At 37.8% G+C, this 16,984-nt stretch overlaps 1 protein-coding gene across 4 annotated transcripts in view; it reads right to left on the bottom strand.

Moving 5' to 3' along the window:
* LOC145662694 (dynein axonemal intermediate chain 7-like) overlaps window positions 1–16,984 on the bottom strand; it is a 450,989-nt gene that overhangs the window by 375,994 nt on the left and 58,011 nt on the right. For all 4 annotated transcript variants that reach the window (XM_081728534.1, XM_081728535.1, XM_081728531.1 and 1 more), the window contains exon 5: window positions 3,492–3,632. In XM_081728534.1, the coding sequence (XP_081584660.1) occupies window positions 3,492–3,632 (141 nt within the window). The remainder of the gene's footprint in view (window positions 1–3,491; window positions 3,633–16,984) is intronic.

Genomic DNA, 16,984 nt, shown 5'->3' with positions numbered 1-16,984 from the left:
CTTTAAAATGAACTTGACAAATACAAAGGACAATAAGCATGATCCTTTTTCAGATTAAGTTCATTCGAGCACGATAATATTCTTTGTGTGTTGTACGAGCATTATCACAAAAGATATGTACAAAATCTTGCGACCATTTAGCACTAGCAAGATAGAGGAAGTTTAACTGATGAATTGGATCATCGTCAAACCAGTGAATATCATTTTGGTTAATCAGTTGGATTTATGGAAAGGAAAATGGGCAATGAATTGTCTATGTGCATGTATGATAGCTTATCTTGTAACCAGGTATTTTGGAGGTAGTTGAAGGTCAGTTATATTTGATTTATTAAAGTCGTAGTAGAACTGTTATCCCATGTCTATTAGGAAATAATAACAACTCTACTTTCCCACATGATTGCCCAGGTTAATATTAAACTTGTTGCCTCTTTCAAATTGCAAATTTACATTTATTGTCTACTGTTATAACATTACCTACAGCTACTAAAGGAAATTCGCTTAGAACATGATTTACCAGGCATGGATGACTTCAAGATATACCACAATGCTGCTAATTTTGATATGCACGATCAATTATAAAATTAGCAAATAACAAAACACATTATTTTATAGGCTACATTCATTCTAATATCAAATACGTTTCGCCATATTTACTGTACTTATAAAAATTTAGTAAATTTGTCTTAAACTTCAGCCTATAGTTCGTTCTAATTTTGCTGTAGTTTTTCCTTATTTGACAATAAGTTGGCCTAATTTTACAACTTTATCTTTTAGTTACTGATTCTGTGAAATGCAATATCGTATGTTATGTTTTATATACGCATATTCTAATTAATAATGAATTTTTTACATGTATGAACACTAGAACACTTTCTACATCATACAAATTTTATTACTTATTGTTATTAAATGAATACAGCTGTTACCTTGTCATTCAAATAAGCTAGTGAAATCAAAATATGGATACGCCGAAAAATTATTGAAAAATAATAAGCCTCATGAAATGCACATTGAATAATAGAACATAAAGAGAGAATTTTAAATTGTTAATGAAATAAACGTTGTAGGCGAAATAAAAACAATAGCTAATCTACATGACACACCAATCGAGAAATGAACAGATGTCTTTCTTATCAAGAGTATTTCTATCATTACCACATCACAGAACTCCAAAATGTCATATTCATAACTATAACTGAAGGTAGTCCTATGTGTAAGATAAGAGTCTTTTGATTTCTGACAAAGTGAACTTTGATTAATTACCATTTGCCTTCACCGACTATACCCACTATACAAGTATTATAGAGTTTATATATCCATAATAAAACATCTAACAATGGTATGTGTTATGTTTGACAGTGTTATTGCAAAACAGTTTATTCTAATCACCTAAGACGTGCCTTTGTATTTACTTGTATCATGACAAATTATAACAACCCTTTAATGGACTTCTAACTACGGCTACGGAAATTTTGAATGTTATTATAATTCTTGTTATATTTGTCATTTCTCGTCTACATCTAGAACTACGTTTGTAAATAAATAAATTAATTAATTAACAGATGCGTACAGATAATTTATCACAGTCTAGAATGTATGCTATAAATACTTGTTGAAATGGGTAGCTGTCCCTCAGGACCTAACAGACCAGAAATATCATACCACTTTTTATATTTCATCTGCTTAGAAATCCTCTAGATACCGAGCGTGAGGTTGAGTGAGTGTGAGGTCAGATTAGTGAGGTGAGCGTGACGTCAGAGTGGTGATGTGAGCGTGAGGTCAGACTGGTGATGTGAGCGTGAGGTCAGACGGTGAGGTGAGCGTGAGGTCGAAATGAGTTTGTGAGAGTGAGGTCGAGTGGGCGTGAGGTCGAAATGAGTTTGTGAGAGTGAGGTCGAGTGAGCGTGAGGTCGAAATGAGTTTGAGCGCGAGGTTGAGTGAGGTTAGGTCAAAGTGGTCACCTCTGGACAGTAGCAACAGTACCAACAATAAACCAGTGCATGTACAGTGGAGAAGAAAAGGCAATTTCTCTGCAAGAACATTTCTCATTTCGATCGATCGTGTACTAAATTCGAATGAGGTGTTCCTTTTGAGACAAGAAATATTGTTTCGATTCCACATAGCCGACAGCATGCATGGCCAGGAAATAATACAAGGAGTGCCGTTATCAAATATTCAAAATACCAAGACTTTTTGGAAAAGCGTTTAATTCGCATTGAAAATAAGAAGATTTATTGTCTCCCTCTGGCCATTGTATATTGGATAACCAAGCATACATCAAGTGCTCAAAGTTTGTTTCTTTTAATAACAAAAGAAGAGGAAACATGGCTTCTTAAAGCAGAAGTTCTCTGCGGGATGGCAGGAGTTAACGTTCAAAGTAAGAGAGGCTGTGACTTTTGAGATGTTGATACTTTCCAATCATATTTGAAAGGGGAGAATGAAATCATGATTTATGAGGAGCATGAAAAGAATAACCGGGAATATATAGTTCGTTACCGGGAGAACCAGCAAAAAATAAAATCTTATTCCACTATCAAAGAGGTAACACTGTTGGACATTTCGAGCCCATTCGTAACATTAGAACTTTCCTCAAGGCTTTGAAATATTGTTATTATTGTTTGGAAGCTTATCATGAAAGAGCAGGTAAACACAGGTGTGAAACTCGTTGTACTTTTTGCGAACATACTCACGCACGTGATTATACTGCTAACAAAATTAAATGCAATGCATGAAATAGAGACTTTGCTGAGGGTGTATGTGTTGAGAACCATGTAAAGCGTAATAAAGCGGCTAGATCTGTATGTGATAATGTAAACGTCTGCATCGATTGCGGTGTCATCTTTGATAGGAGTGGGCCCCTTGCCCCCTACTATTCACCTGACTAAGCGTGTTCACATACCCGCCAGCTGTACTGAACGTTGGGTCAACAGTTTAGTAGATGACGTCGAGCAACTCCTTCTGACCAGGTTGAGTATGAACTATGAAGTCGTTTCGACAAGATTTATGTTTATTATATTATAGTAACAATGTAATGTGGCAAACAAACGAAAATATAAAACATTATAATAATAATAATAATAATAATAATAATAATAATAATAATAATAATAATAATAATAATAATAATAATAATAAATAATTGTTCCAAATGTTGATTTTTTCGTGGATCCTCTTTAGTTCTGCAGCACTAGACAATTTACTTCGTCTGTCTAGTTGGAAATCTGGAGCTGGAAGGTAGTATTATTAACAAAGATAGTATCGTTTCTTTGCGAATAGGTATTTTGGCATGAATCATACAGCATTATTACAGGGCATTTTGACACGGGAAGATATGACATTTTACCTTCAGTAAATGCAAACTTATTTTATTTTATGATATCAGTTAGTAGCTTAAATACAAAGAACTTGGAAACAATATTCAATAATAAATCTTATCATAAATGTGAAATAGACAAAATAAACAAAAAAATAGAAAACATGCCATATCTTACCATTAGTGTTTCACCGATTTCTTGTGTGAGAGTGTCTATGTCGTATTTCGTATGTTTTCGTTTCCAGAGCTCCACGTAAAGATACATGCCTGGTATATTTCGTGCATTAGGTAGCACAGGACATTCCAAATATTCTCCCCACTGAAATAAAATAAAGCAATGCAAACTTAATACTTTAAGTAAAATTTTTAGAACATTAAAATTATGTACACTCGAAACAAACACTGCAAATTTAACTGTTATTTTTATATCTGAGAGCGCCATAAATATGGACTAGAAACGTTCATTATTTAATACATAGACTTAAAAATCAGTTGTTAATATCTCGATTGTATTAAACAATTGTACTGAAAGAGTTGATTTGAGGATAACGATAAAACTATTTATTTTGTTATGAACAAAATATAATGAAACCATTCACAATGGGTACTAATGGAACGTAATTATTTGCCGGTAAATGAGAGGTGTCGCTTACGAGTTCAGATTATATAATTGTATGCAATTGCAATAAATACATTAGTTATAAATGAAATGATAGGGTAATGTCAAAATACTGTACCGAGCTCTCGAATAACTGGAGGAATGAGAAATTCCCCTCTGTGAAAAAAAAGAAAATATCGCTGGAGGATATGTTTATATTAGCGTAAATCCTATCTGTGTAAAGGTCTGCTAATCTGTTTACTCAATGTATTAAAATTTAAAGTAACTAATTACAAGCATGCAACAATATTATTAAATATATGCTGAAAATCTAGACTGGACCGACGATCATGATGACTTATGAATTTCCTAAAGAAATGTCTACAATATTAGTTGTCTGCCGCGTAATCCTGAAAATGGAAATTTCAGATCGATATTTGCTTGTAACTGCTGGATCGGTTGGAGGAATCAATTAATATGCATACGTGTGAACTGACCATAATTCCTGTCCGTTACGAAAAGGTTCCTAAGATGTTGGGGATAAACGAAGACTGTCCGTCTTCATATCTGAAAAAAATTGACCGTAAGAGGGAGGATTCTCTCCCATGACTTTTGCTGGTAAAAAAGCTTGTCCGTATTACGAAGGTGTCCGTTATTGTGAGGTTATTGCCAGCTAAGAGAGTTTTCACTGCAGTAACACTATAATTGTATTCAAATCTCTCAAAATCGAATATTCTACAATTTTATTGGCCACTACTCAAAATAATGTTCTGTCTCGCTGATAGACTTGCATATAGATGAAATTCAAAGGTAACGGTATGTAAAAACGTGAAATTGGCACAAATGAGTCAACAGTGTTTTCTTCTAGCAATGTAGTTGTGTAGTGCGAAGTCTAATGGCGTCAAAAGTCAACTGATTTCAGAAATGTAGATAGTAGTTGCACTTTCCAATGCATACCCGGTACTTCAGTTATTTCAGTCTTGGTCTCGCTTCTGAGGCCCGGCTGACCAGACTTGGTGACACAAAGCCGGTGATCCGGAAAGATCTGGTGATCCAAACAGATTTGAAACAGCCAAAATAACAGCTCTGCAGCATTACTGCAAATTCCATAGTGGATTAATGCCTTCCACTACTCGGGCTTGATTTCTTAGACTCTCGGTGTGACATACTTATATCAGGATACTATGTCTTTCAAATATAATTTCATGTTTACTCGTCTTCTCATATTAAAATATAATGCACTGGTTTTCGAAAATAAAGACATAGAGGAAGATTAAGAAAACATTGTCTAAGCTCAGGGATATCTTTTATACTGCAAACGAGAAGCTTTACAGTTTCGCTTGATTAAGCTTTGACGTTCTCTGATGAGACAAGCATATAGCTTATTTCTTCTGTGATTCTAACGCATTTATACTTTGATAAACCTTGTAGTTACTTTTCAGTGCAAGCATACAGGGAGGCAAACAACAAACAATAGGAGAGGAGAAAATCGTATTTGTTATAATTAACATTAGCAGTTGGATTTTGTATCCCTGATGCGTATGACAATGTTTCGTCGTCTCCGGGTTGAAGTGGTCGTTCTTGGTCATAGGCCTGTCCGGATCAGCCTAGCTCATAGGACTGTTTAACTCATCCTGGGTCATATGCTTGCTAGAGCCACTCGTTCTGGTGAGTCATGGCTCTGATTGTCCCTGCGTCTTCAGGTTACTGGTCATGATCTCCATAACCTGTCCCATTACTGCTCACTGTAAGATTTTTGAAGGCAATTATACAACGGTTTGAAAGCTGTGAAAACAGAAAATTGTAAGCGTCAATCTCCACAGGCCCGTAAAGCAAACAAGTGGCCGAGATAATTTCTGGGAGTAAACTTGAGTTCACCCTATATCCTTAACTGCTGACTTTTTGAACATACATTTATCGAAACAAACAAATGAAAACTAGGAGACTATGGTGATCACAGGGAGTACTGAACATCCCAACGCCATGTTTACACAATATTTAATTACGGAGTGTTTCAGTTTCTCGTATTTCAATCATTTATATATATATATATATATATGCATATATATTTATTAGACTTACATATACAGCCTGCGAGACCAATTTAGAAGGGAATCACTAATAATAAATAATAACCACAGTGGAGACGGTACTAGAAGGAAATCGACCACTGTCTGATTTAAAGATACTATCTCAGCATTTACCCAATAAAGTGAAAAGAAACTGTTGAGAAACTTCAATTGGGATGTCCGACAACCAAATTAGAATCTGGAGGATACTGGTTGCGACACGAGAACGCTAACTTACGTCTGCTTATGAGGTTACTAATTAAATAGGCAAGTATGACTTGTTTTGATTGAATCAGTCCCATTTTATGTTCGGATTATTATTTGCTAATATATATATATATATACAGAGCGTTCAAAAAGTCTCTATACATCTGAATTGTCATATATTCAAAGCAACGAGAAAATTATTTACTCAAAATTTATTATATTTTATGGTATAAAAGCACTATGTACAGCATATACAGACACATTTTCACAGAAAATGTTGGAAATGTACCCCATGAGCCTCCAAACATGCTTGCACACGTTTTTTCTTGTTCTCAAATATTCTCACAAGTTGTTCATGTGGACTGCTATGAGCAAAATCTCGAATAGCTGTTTCGAGTTCTTGTAGCATGTGGGGGTTCCCTTTATTCTGACAGAATTCTTTGCATAACCCCTAAAAATCTAGAGGAGACAAGTCAAGAGACCGAGGTGACCACAATTTCTTTGAAATTATTCGATCTCCTCTTGCAGTAGTCTCATGGATTGGCGAGCTGTATGTGCTGTTGCGCCATCTTGTTGTATCCAAGCATTAGGAATTTCGTTTTCCGTTAGTTCTCCCATGAACTGGTGAATAATTTCACAATAACGAGTTGAATCTATTGTTTGTCTGAAAAATATGGGGCCGAATATTCTTCTTCTGGATATTGCAATCCACACCCCTACCTTCTGGTCATGCAGAGGAACTTCATGTATGACATATGGGTTTCTGCACACCACAAACGTGAGTTCTGGGAATTGACGTAACCTGATAAATGGAACCAGGCTTCATCAGTAAAAAATAAATCATCCAAAACATCGTCAGACTTGTCCATAACAATCCGTGTAAATCATTCACAATACTGCACTCGTTTATCACTATCGGGAGGAAGTAACTGCTGCACCGCTCTCATCTTGTACGGGATAAGACGCAGTTTCTTACGAACCGTCTTTTGTGCCGTACCAACACTTATTGCTTCTTCCTGGGCAAGTTTTCGAAGTGGTTTATGGGGGCTACGTTGCATTGCATCCGATATGTGGATCATTTTTTCTTCATAGAGCACTGACGGTCTACCACATCGATCATAGTCCATTACCGTTCCAATGTCTCTAAATTTATCGATCAGTGCCCTTACAGTGTCACTATTCGGAACAGGTGTATTCAGAAACCTAGCTGCAAACTTATCTTTGACTGTCTGTTTGTACTCACCTTGTTCACGGAACACATGTTCAACCAGAAATATTCGTTGTTCCAAAGTTAACATCATTGTTTCAGAGACCGCTAACTAGATGCAACAATCACTTCAACGTCACTTTGCCGACTGGAATCTAAGAAAGGAACTTCACGCAAGGCGATAATATAGCAGTTGCAAACCTTCGCATAAAATTTTATTTCATGTGACTTTGAATGCGACTTTGACTTGCCACGATTCACGTGTATAGAGACTGTTTAAACGCTCTGTGTATATATATATATATATATATATATATATATATATATATATATATATATATATATATATATTTGGTCTAGGAATTAATTCGTGCGGTTGGACAAGAGATGGCGCAACGAACGGAGCGTCCCACAGTTCCGTGTATCCACACATGTGTTGCAAACCCCTGTCATCGCGTATCGTTCGTAGTATAGGGCAGTGGATTAAAGCGTCAACAACACCAGTTTGTAGTTAAGTGAACATGGCGCAATTTGTGCCTGATAAAGTGTTTTTGCGGGGTGTCCTGCTGCATTACTTTAACATGCAGAAAAGTGCGACTGAAAGTCATCGTATTTTGGTGGAAGTGTATGGTGACCATGCTCTAGCTGAGCGAACGTGTCAGAAGTGGTTTGCACGGTTTAGAAGTGGTGATTTCGGCTTGGCAGACCAAGAGCGAGCTGGACAGCCAAAAAAATTTCAAGACGAAGAATTGACAGCACTGCTCGAGCAGGATTCGTGTCAAACGCAGGAACAACTTGCAGCAGCATTAGGCGTTGATCAAACAACAGTCTCCAAACGCTTGAAAGCCATGGGAATGATTCAAAAGATGTCACATTGGGTTCCACATGAATTGAAAGACAGAGACGTTGAAAGACGAAAAACCATTTGCGAATTGCTGCTTCAACGACAGAGCAGAAAGGGGTTTCTGCATCGAATTATTACGGGTGATGAGAAGTGGATCCATTACGAGAACCCTAAACGAAAAAAGGCCTGGGTGAAACCAGGTGAACCAGGTCCATCACAACCAAAACGAGATATTCACTGTGCAAAGGTTATGCTGTGCATATGGTGGGATATGAAAGGTGTGGTGTACTATGAGCTGCTGCAACCGGGTGAAACTATGAATGGAGAACCTTATCGACGACAATTAATGCGTTTGAAGCAAGCTCTGGCCAGAACACGACCAGAATGGGAGAACAGACATGATAAACTTATTGTTCAACATGATAACGCTCGCCCACATGTCGCAAAACCGGTCAAAACCTATTTAAAAAATGTCGGATGGGAAGTTTTACCCCACCCGCCGTATTCACCAGACGTTGCTCCTTCGGACTACTACTTGTTCGATTGCATGAACAACGATTTGATTGGACAGCGGTTTACTTCTTCAGAAGATATCGAAACATGGGTCTCTGACTGGATCGCTTAGAAGGATGAGGACTTCTTTCGCCACGGAATCCGTACATTGCCTGACAGATGGGCGAAAGTGGTGGCTAGCGATGGACAATATTTTTCTTAAGGTATTTATGTATTTTGTGTTTGTACTACAGCTTCAATGTGTGCGTACCAACCGCACGAATTAATTCCTAGACCATATATATATATATATATATATATATATATATATATATATATATATATATAGAGAGAGAGAGAGAGAGAGAGAGAGAGAAATGTTGAGTATGTAGCGTTAAATTTGTTTCTCTTTTATTTGGCTAAAAATGTTCGATTAAAAGTTTGATACACGTGTCTGCATAAATTTATAAGATATACGCAGTTGTGATTTCAAAAGTTTTTTTTGGGAGGGACTTTCAATAAACGATAACTAGAGGTAGCATTGCGAACATATTAGAGCTCACGTTAAGCACAAGGGGGATATGCTGCGTGGGAAAATTTCATAGTACTAATGTTTTCCCCTCTTCTATGTGTACCCTAGAACTTCTTAAATGTACATGTGTGTCCATGACTACTGAATTGGGATTAATTCACAATCGAATCTGTCTTGTTCGGTAAGTATAAACACATCTGGTTTTAATTGCAATTTATGGTAGCGTAGGGGGATGGTTATTTTTAGTGACGTGGCACACCACGTGTACCTTGGAACAAAAAGCATCATGTACCTTGGAACATACATTAGTCTTAAAAGTTACATCAATGATTTCCGTTTTCTTAATTTACAGGAACCCTACACCATGCCTAGAAGCAAAGGTGGACATGAAAGAAATAAAATCGACTCTACAGCGATGAAGGAGACATTGGATCCAGATCACAGAGCAGATCAGAGCAAGAGAATGTCATATAGAGAAATTACGAAAATGTATAATATAAGCTTGGCTACCTTGTCAAGAGAAGCAAAGAAATATAAAACCTGCGGGGCAAAAAAAACTATCAATATATTGTGAAGTACACCATGAAACAAGTATTCAGTGAGTCTGAACAAGCTACTTTGGTGAAATATATACAAAATATGTCTAGAAAGCAATGCGGTTTAACGAAGCAAAACGTATAAATATGCAGTAGAAAGATGAATGGCAAACATAACAATGTGGCATTGTTTAAAAAGATCTAAATCAAACAACTAGCAACCCTTCATTTCTTGGTAACTAGTTGAATATATCCATGCTTCGCGCGGTACCTGTGTTTGAAAGCCAATGCCTGTGGGAGTATCACCAGTGATCTCAGCGACCGCGAAAACTACGGATTTGATACTAATATGGGTCATTTTCTACTACTTTTACATGTTCCGCTAAACGCCCTCCTGAGACACCCCTGTTTGTTTTGCGGGGTGCTGTTTCCATAATTGACAGAAAAATCGTATTTTTCTTATTTAATATGTATTTTTCGTGTTTGGAGTGCATATTTCTGAATTTGTACCTTAATTCAAGAACTGTTACTAGGCTATATCCCAGAAACATTCTTTCCTCTAGCTCACGACCCTCCGGAAACGTGCCCCCCCCCCTTGGGTTTCGAAGATTTATTGTTCCCCACTGCATACACTAAAACCTAGGCGTTATTGACGGAGAAAGGTTTTGTAATCAACTTGCGATCATTCGTCGGCTTCCTTTTGTCTAGACGATAGACAGATTGTTGAAAAAAGGCGCCAAGAGATACACGACGTTGTCGCGTGAAACAAATATTTCAGTTTCGAGTTGATCTTCGTGTTAGAAGTTGGTGTTACGCTGTGTCTGTGTATACCGTAGGTGAAAAATATTTCTGCGTGAAATATTGACGTTTGTGTTAAACGAACATGCCGAGAACTTGCAACAATTCGACAGATTCATTCTGCTACATATGTGGTGGAAGTGATTTTCAAGGGACAAAGTAGGCCATTGTCACCATTCCTGAAGACAGCCTACCACCTCTACTTCGGGTGTAAAATCGGCGACCAGGATCGCGTTTGGGCTAAGTTGTAACTCGTGTGAGCGTACTCTCACAGGATGGTTGAAAGGTACACATAAATCGATGCCGTTCGCCGTACCTATGGTTTGGCGTGAGCCCAGTGATCATGTTTCAGATTGTTACTTCTGCCTGACTAATATTAAAGGTTTCTCAAAAACATGAAGCATAAAATACAGTATCCTAAATTGGATTCAGTGAGGAGACCTGTGAAACATGATGTTTGTCTGCCTGTACCAGTACCACCAGAATCATACACCCTGTGCAGTGTTTCATCCAATGAAGAACTTGCTGCTTGTGAGGATGTTGCACAATCTTCGGGTACACAGTCAGATCCCAATTACGCTCCAGTGCCTGACACTAATGAACCATATATGATAAGTCAGGAAGAGCTGAATGATCTGATCAGAGACTTAAACCTTCCCAAGTCTAAGGCCCTGTTGCTTGCATGACGACTGCAACAATGGAATCTACTAAACCAAGATGTGAATATATCGATGTATAGGAAACGAGAGGTGAGCCTAGTTCCTAAATTTACAAAGGATGGTGATTTGGTGTATTGCAGTGACATTCCTTCGCTTATGGGACAACTGAAGTTGAACTAGAACACTGAAGATTGGAGGGCTATTCGTAGATTCCTCTAGGATAAGTCTCAAGGCAGTGTTACTACACAATGGCAATGAAAAGCCAGCCATCCCTATTGCTCATGCTGTACATATGAAAGAAACATACGAGAACATGCGATGCCTATTGCAGAAAATAAAGTACGAACAGTTCCAGTTGTCTGTATGCGCTGACCTTAAGATTATTGCCATCCTCACCGGTTTACAGGGAGGTTACACAAAGCACTGCTGCTTCTTGTCATTGGGATAGTCGAGCCAAAGATCAGTACACCATCACAAAAATAGCCACCAAGGAAGCAACTGGTCTCAGGGGAGATGAACGTGGCTAATAAACGTCTTGTGGATCCGGAGAAAATATTCTTACCACCCCTTCATATCAAATTAGGGCTCATGAAGGTCTTCGTCAAGGCCTTGAACCGAGATGGTAAAGCATTTAATCATCTCAGAAAACTATTCCGAAGACTGAGCGAGGGCAAGGTGAAAGAAGATGTTTTTACGGGACAGTTTCGACAGTCCTTGATAATGGTATGTATGCGTTTCATATATAAATAACCCTTACTACTTCACTCGTGTAATCCCAGTTCTCATTCTTGATATCTGAGCATTTGAAACTAAGAAATAACTTAAATAGTTATACCTTGTTCTGATATATCATATTATGTTTAACCCTGTAGCTGTAAGAATTTCCAAAGACGAAGACTAAAATTTACTGTTTTTGGTTATAACTGCGTAAAATTTACTGTTATGTATAGCTATAACAAACGTTTCTGCAAACTCGAAAGATTTTAACTTCCAGTTCTAGCGAACCGGAGCGAATCGGCTGAATAGCACCATTGTATCTGGATATTATATTCGACTTACATCTGAAATGGTCTGCCCCCCCCCCCCCTAATTGTATCGTTCTCAAAGTCGCCAACCGCCTGAACTTATTCCGCCGCCCAACTGGAACTAGCTGGGGCTTGAAACTTCAAATACTTCTTAACGCATAAAAACCTTTTCTACGTCATGTTTAACCTACGGTTTTAGAGCTTGCTGTCCACACCCAAGTCATATTACAGCTGTTCCAGATTCTTGAGCTCTACGCCTTACGCCTTGCCATTCGAACTAAATTACCACGCCCTACACAGGACTTACAAGAGAGAACGCCTTTTCTGCACATCCTTTATCATCTAGAAGATCTCAAACTCCACTATGTTACGAAGCGATTCCAGAATCACCATTCACCGCTCTTTGATGCAATGCACCATAAAGCCACTTTTCACAAACCCTCTATTATTCTCTGACACTCTCCACTCTTCCTGCTATTTACGTTGTATCATTACGTTCTCAGCCAAATAATCCTGACTTTTCACTTCTAGAGCACTTGCTCTTTGCTATCCCTCCACCATACACCACTCCATCTTACGTAGTTCTGTAAACGTCCTGTACTTATAGGGCTCCCTCGTTTCCATTGAGTCCAGAGTAGCCCCTGGACAGAAGATAACAAACAGTCGTCTCTCTAACATTCTTCTTTATGTTGTTTTGTGTTGTCAAGGGTACCTCATAGTTCCATTTTTCATCAATGCTCTACTATTATCGGTATACTGATGAGTTGCAAATCAGTGTTCCTATCGTTTTCCTCTCCTGACGATTATGGTTAAAGGTTATAAGGTCCTGCAATTTGAGTGAACTCAGATATGATAAAGATCTTGCCTCACGAAAATTCACCTGCATCTAAAGTTAATAGTAACTTCGCATCACAAATAAAGTGCATAACCCATTGGATGGGTGCTAGGTACGGTTAACAAAAAGAAAACTTGGTGTTCACACCACTTTCTCTGGGTTAACCTAACCTGTCTTAAAGCAGTTATTGCATTTTCCGATGAAGAGGTATAGTGCAAGTATGCTTATTATAGGATTGAAAAAAGGATATCACACCTTTTGGAGGGTTATAGCCTGTATTTTTATTATCATAACTTCCTGTACGACTGACTATCTTCAGCTCTATATAAGTGTTCTCCCTATGCACACCCAGCCTATAAGCCGAACCACACCAGATATCTCGCTACATCTCTGAATCTCACAAATAAATGCCAACCTCAGGTACTCGATTCTACTGGTAGTGACCACCACCTAGTGAAACTAACATTAACACATGACTTCTACAAATACGTCCTGTACTTGTACATCGCTCTATCTCGAGATATGATAAGGCTCATTGGCCTGAGTTCCGGCAAGAACTTCAGCATACTCATCATAGTGTAACACCTCCTCCGACTTCGTTTCTTGCCTTACTAATAACACTAATGTATTACAACGCAGCTCTCAGCATCACATGTAGACAGAGCAAGTACATCCTCATAAAACGAAATTGCCTCCAACATATCTTGCACTTGTACAGAAAATGTGACATCTCCGCGACTATTATCGAACATGGTTCTCTCCGACATCATCGCCAATAGCAACGCACGGTTAAGAACTATCTTGTTGCATATAAACATAGGAATTGGGTAAAAACCTGTACCAACTTAAATGAGGATGCATATCCTCCTCGACATTGGGAGCGCTTTAATCGGCTTCCTGGAAAGAACACCAAAACTATCTATCCTTTCTTTGACATTAGCACTCCTCTCTTCTCAGATTAAGACAAAGCGAACACCTTTACTATTCAGTTACAGTCATTATTTACTCCCTCTGTCGCTTCCACACGTTCGGAATGGATAAATATCTCTTGTATCCCAGCTTTGCAACCTTCCACAGAACATGCCATTGTTCCGGAGCATCCTCTTATTGCACCTATCACTATTGCTGAACTTCAAATTGCACTAAAGTGGAAAAAGAATACAGCACCTGGAATTGATAACATCTCTTTCCGACATATCCAAGAAGCTCTACAATCGCCCTTGGTCTTTCTTTATCATTCTACAATTTCATCCTACAAACTGGTTTCTATTTCTATCCATTGGAATGGAAAATATCAGAAGTTTGCATGTTTCATTAACCGAATAAGCCCATATATTCTGTCAGCTTTTAAAGACCAATCCAGATTACCTCAATATTCAGTAAGCTACGAGAAAAAACATCGTGTTTCGGTTTCATTCACATTTAGAAACACGTAACATACTAGCTATGCACCAAGCAGGCTTCAGACATCGTTTCTCAGTAAATGGCCAATTGCTTCGGCTTAGCACTATAATCACAAATCAATATAACAAAGAAGTCCAATCATGTCTTATCGCCATAAATTTAGAGAAGGCTTTTAATAATTTTTTGATATTAAGGTCTTATTCAAAAACTTCAGTGACTCAACTTTTCCATGTTCTATTTGAGGCTCATCAATTCTTTTCTTGCACATCATATTGGGCTATATTTCCGTTTACTGGAGTCCCTCAGGGATCAGCTCTTAGCCCTTTACTATATATACTGTATGCTTCCGACATACCTTCAACTCTGCACAATGCATTTACTTTTTAATATGCAGACGACACGGCTTTCCTAGTTTTTGGCAAAACTCTGCATCAATTTAATGTTGCTCTTCAAACGACACTCAACAATTTCATCAAGTGTTGCAAGAAATGTAATGTAGTTATAAGAAAGGAAAAACATAAGCAGTACTGTTCCTACCACGTAAAAGACGTTTCAGAGTTCACAGAAACTCAACCCTCTTACGAATTTCTATTGATGGAAACCTAATACACACTAAACCTACTGTACCTACAAGATGGCTCGTAATTACTTATATGTTTGATTGACTGTAGTATTCGTAATTTTCCACAAAAAGTTTCGATATGGTAACACTGTGTAGCCTAAGATTGGTCACTTAGAACCATACTAGTACAAAGTGGCTGATCGAATCATTCCCAAACCGTTGGATCGGTCGACGAGGGTCTAGGAACGTTGAGTGGCCAGCTCGATCTTCCTTTTTAATACCACCTGACTTTTTTATGGAGTGTTCTAAAAGACAAAGTGTATTAACAACATCACATGCGCAATTTGGCTGAACTACGGGAAGCTATCAAAGAAGAGTTCCACAGGATACAAGTACGTATTAGTCAAGTTGCTTGTGACAACGTTGCTCTTCGTTTCCAGGTGTGTATCAATTTGGAAGGTGCGTTGGTGAATCACGCAGGAGCGGATTAAGGGCGGAGCCAATGGAGCCCAGGCTCCAGGGCCTCCAGACTCAGGGGGCCTCAAAAACTCTCTCTTTAATACCAAAATATAGCAATCGACTTAGGCTTCAGACCCATGCTAATTTTTTTCCCGCTCGCTACGTCCGTGGTATCGCTAGAGTTAAGTTTTCTCCCACCAGCGTCTTCAAAATACTTATTTTATGAGAGAGTGAGCTATTTTGGGACTCTATTACAAACCAAATTATTAACTTGTGGTGACAATTCCATTGAAATATCTCTTGTCATTACTTGGAGCAAATCTAGCAGGTTTTCCATATCTCCTTAACAATAAAACGTTCTTATTCAAATCAATTTGGGCTCTCTGAGGTACTACAAAGTCACTCCCTAACAACATGTCTTGGAAAAAATTACTTAACACACGAAAAGCATGATGAAATATTCTATTAATTTTGAAACGTACAATTGCTATTTTCTTTATCAAAAGAGAACTATGAGTAATTTCTTTTATTCGTGTTTCGATATTCAATATCTTAGCCTTAGGTGAAACTAAATCCTCTCTAATTATTAATATCTGCGAAACAGAATCTAATACAGCATCAGCATTCTTATTTTCAATCAATAATAGTATATGATCATATTATTTCATGTAGCTAGGTAGTAATGGAGGATTTTACATGACCGTTATTTCCTAATGCAGTGTTATCTGTAAATGTGCTTCCCACATTTACAGACATTTCGCGTTATAGAATGTTTACACAATGAACACGCATCTTCTGTGTGAAAACCATGTCCGCAAAAAGAGCAAATGGGACTTGTTTGTGCCGGATTTGGATATTGTTGATAATTGTTTCCATACATTCGTGTTTGAAACTGATAATTATCAAACTTTCCTCTACGATAAAATTGATTTCCCGTCTGGCCTCTGAAATTTCTAAAATTATCACAAAATTTACCTCTAAAATTCCCTTTTTGATTGTGATTCTGATTTCCTCTGTTTTGAATGTAAAAATTATTCCTCTTTCCTAGAGAATTCTGTCTCGTTTTGTTACTACTGTTAGTATTGTTCTGATCAGATTGCTACTGACTAATCAGTGAAGTCAATTTCTCTAACAATTGCAACTGATCGGAACTAACTGGACTTTGCACCTGATTACTTTGATGACTCTGCACTTTTGGCTCACTAGTCTCCTGTTTAACTAACTAATTATTGTAAACTTGGAGCACATTAAAATTAGTGGTGGGCACAAAACCGGTTTTTCGGTTTTCGATTTTCACCGAAACCGGTTTCGGTTTTCTCCAAAACCGGTTGTCGGTTTTCACCAAAACCGGTTCGGTTTTTCACCTGATCCGGTTTCGGTTTTCTTCAGCAGCGATTCCGTTTTTTTCCAAAATTTGTTCTATTTCTGACCAGAATGGTGTTTC

The sequence above is a fragment of the Thermobia domestica genome, chromosome 10, assembly GCF_964235325.1.
Source record: "Thermobia domestica chromosome 10, izTheDome1.hap1.1, whole genome shotgun sequence".
Taxonomy (NCBI): domain Eukaryota; kingdom Metazoa; phylum Arthropoda; class Insecta; order Zygentoma; family Lepismatidae; genus Thermobia; species Thermobia domestica.
Note: the sequence above shows the minus strand (reverse complement) of the source record. Positions and strands in the feature narration are given on the sequence as shown.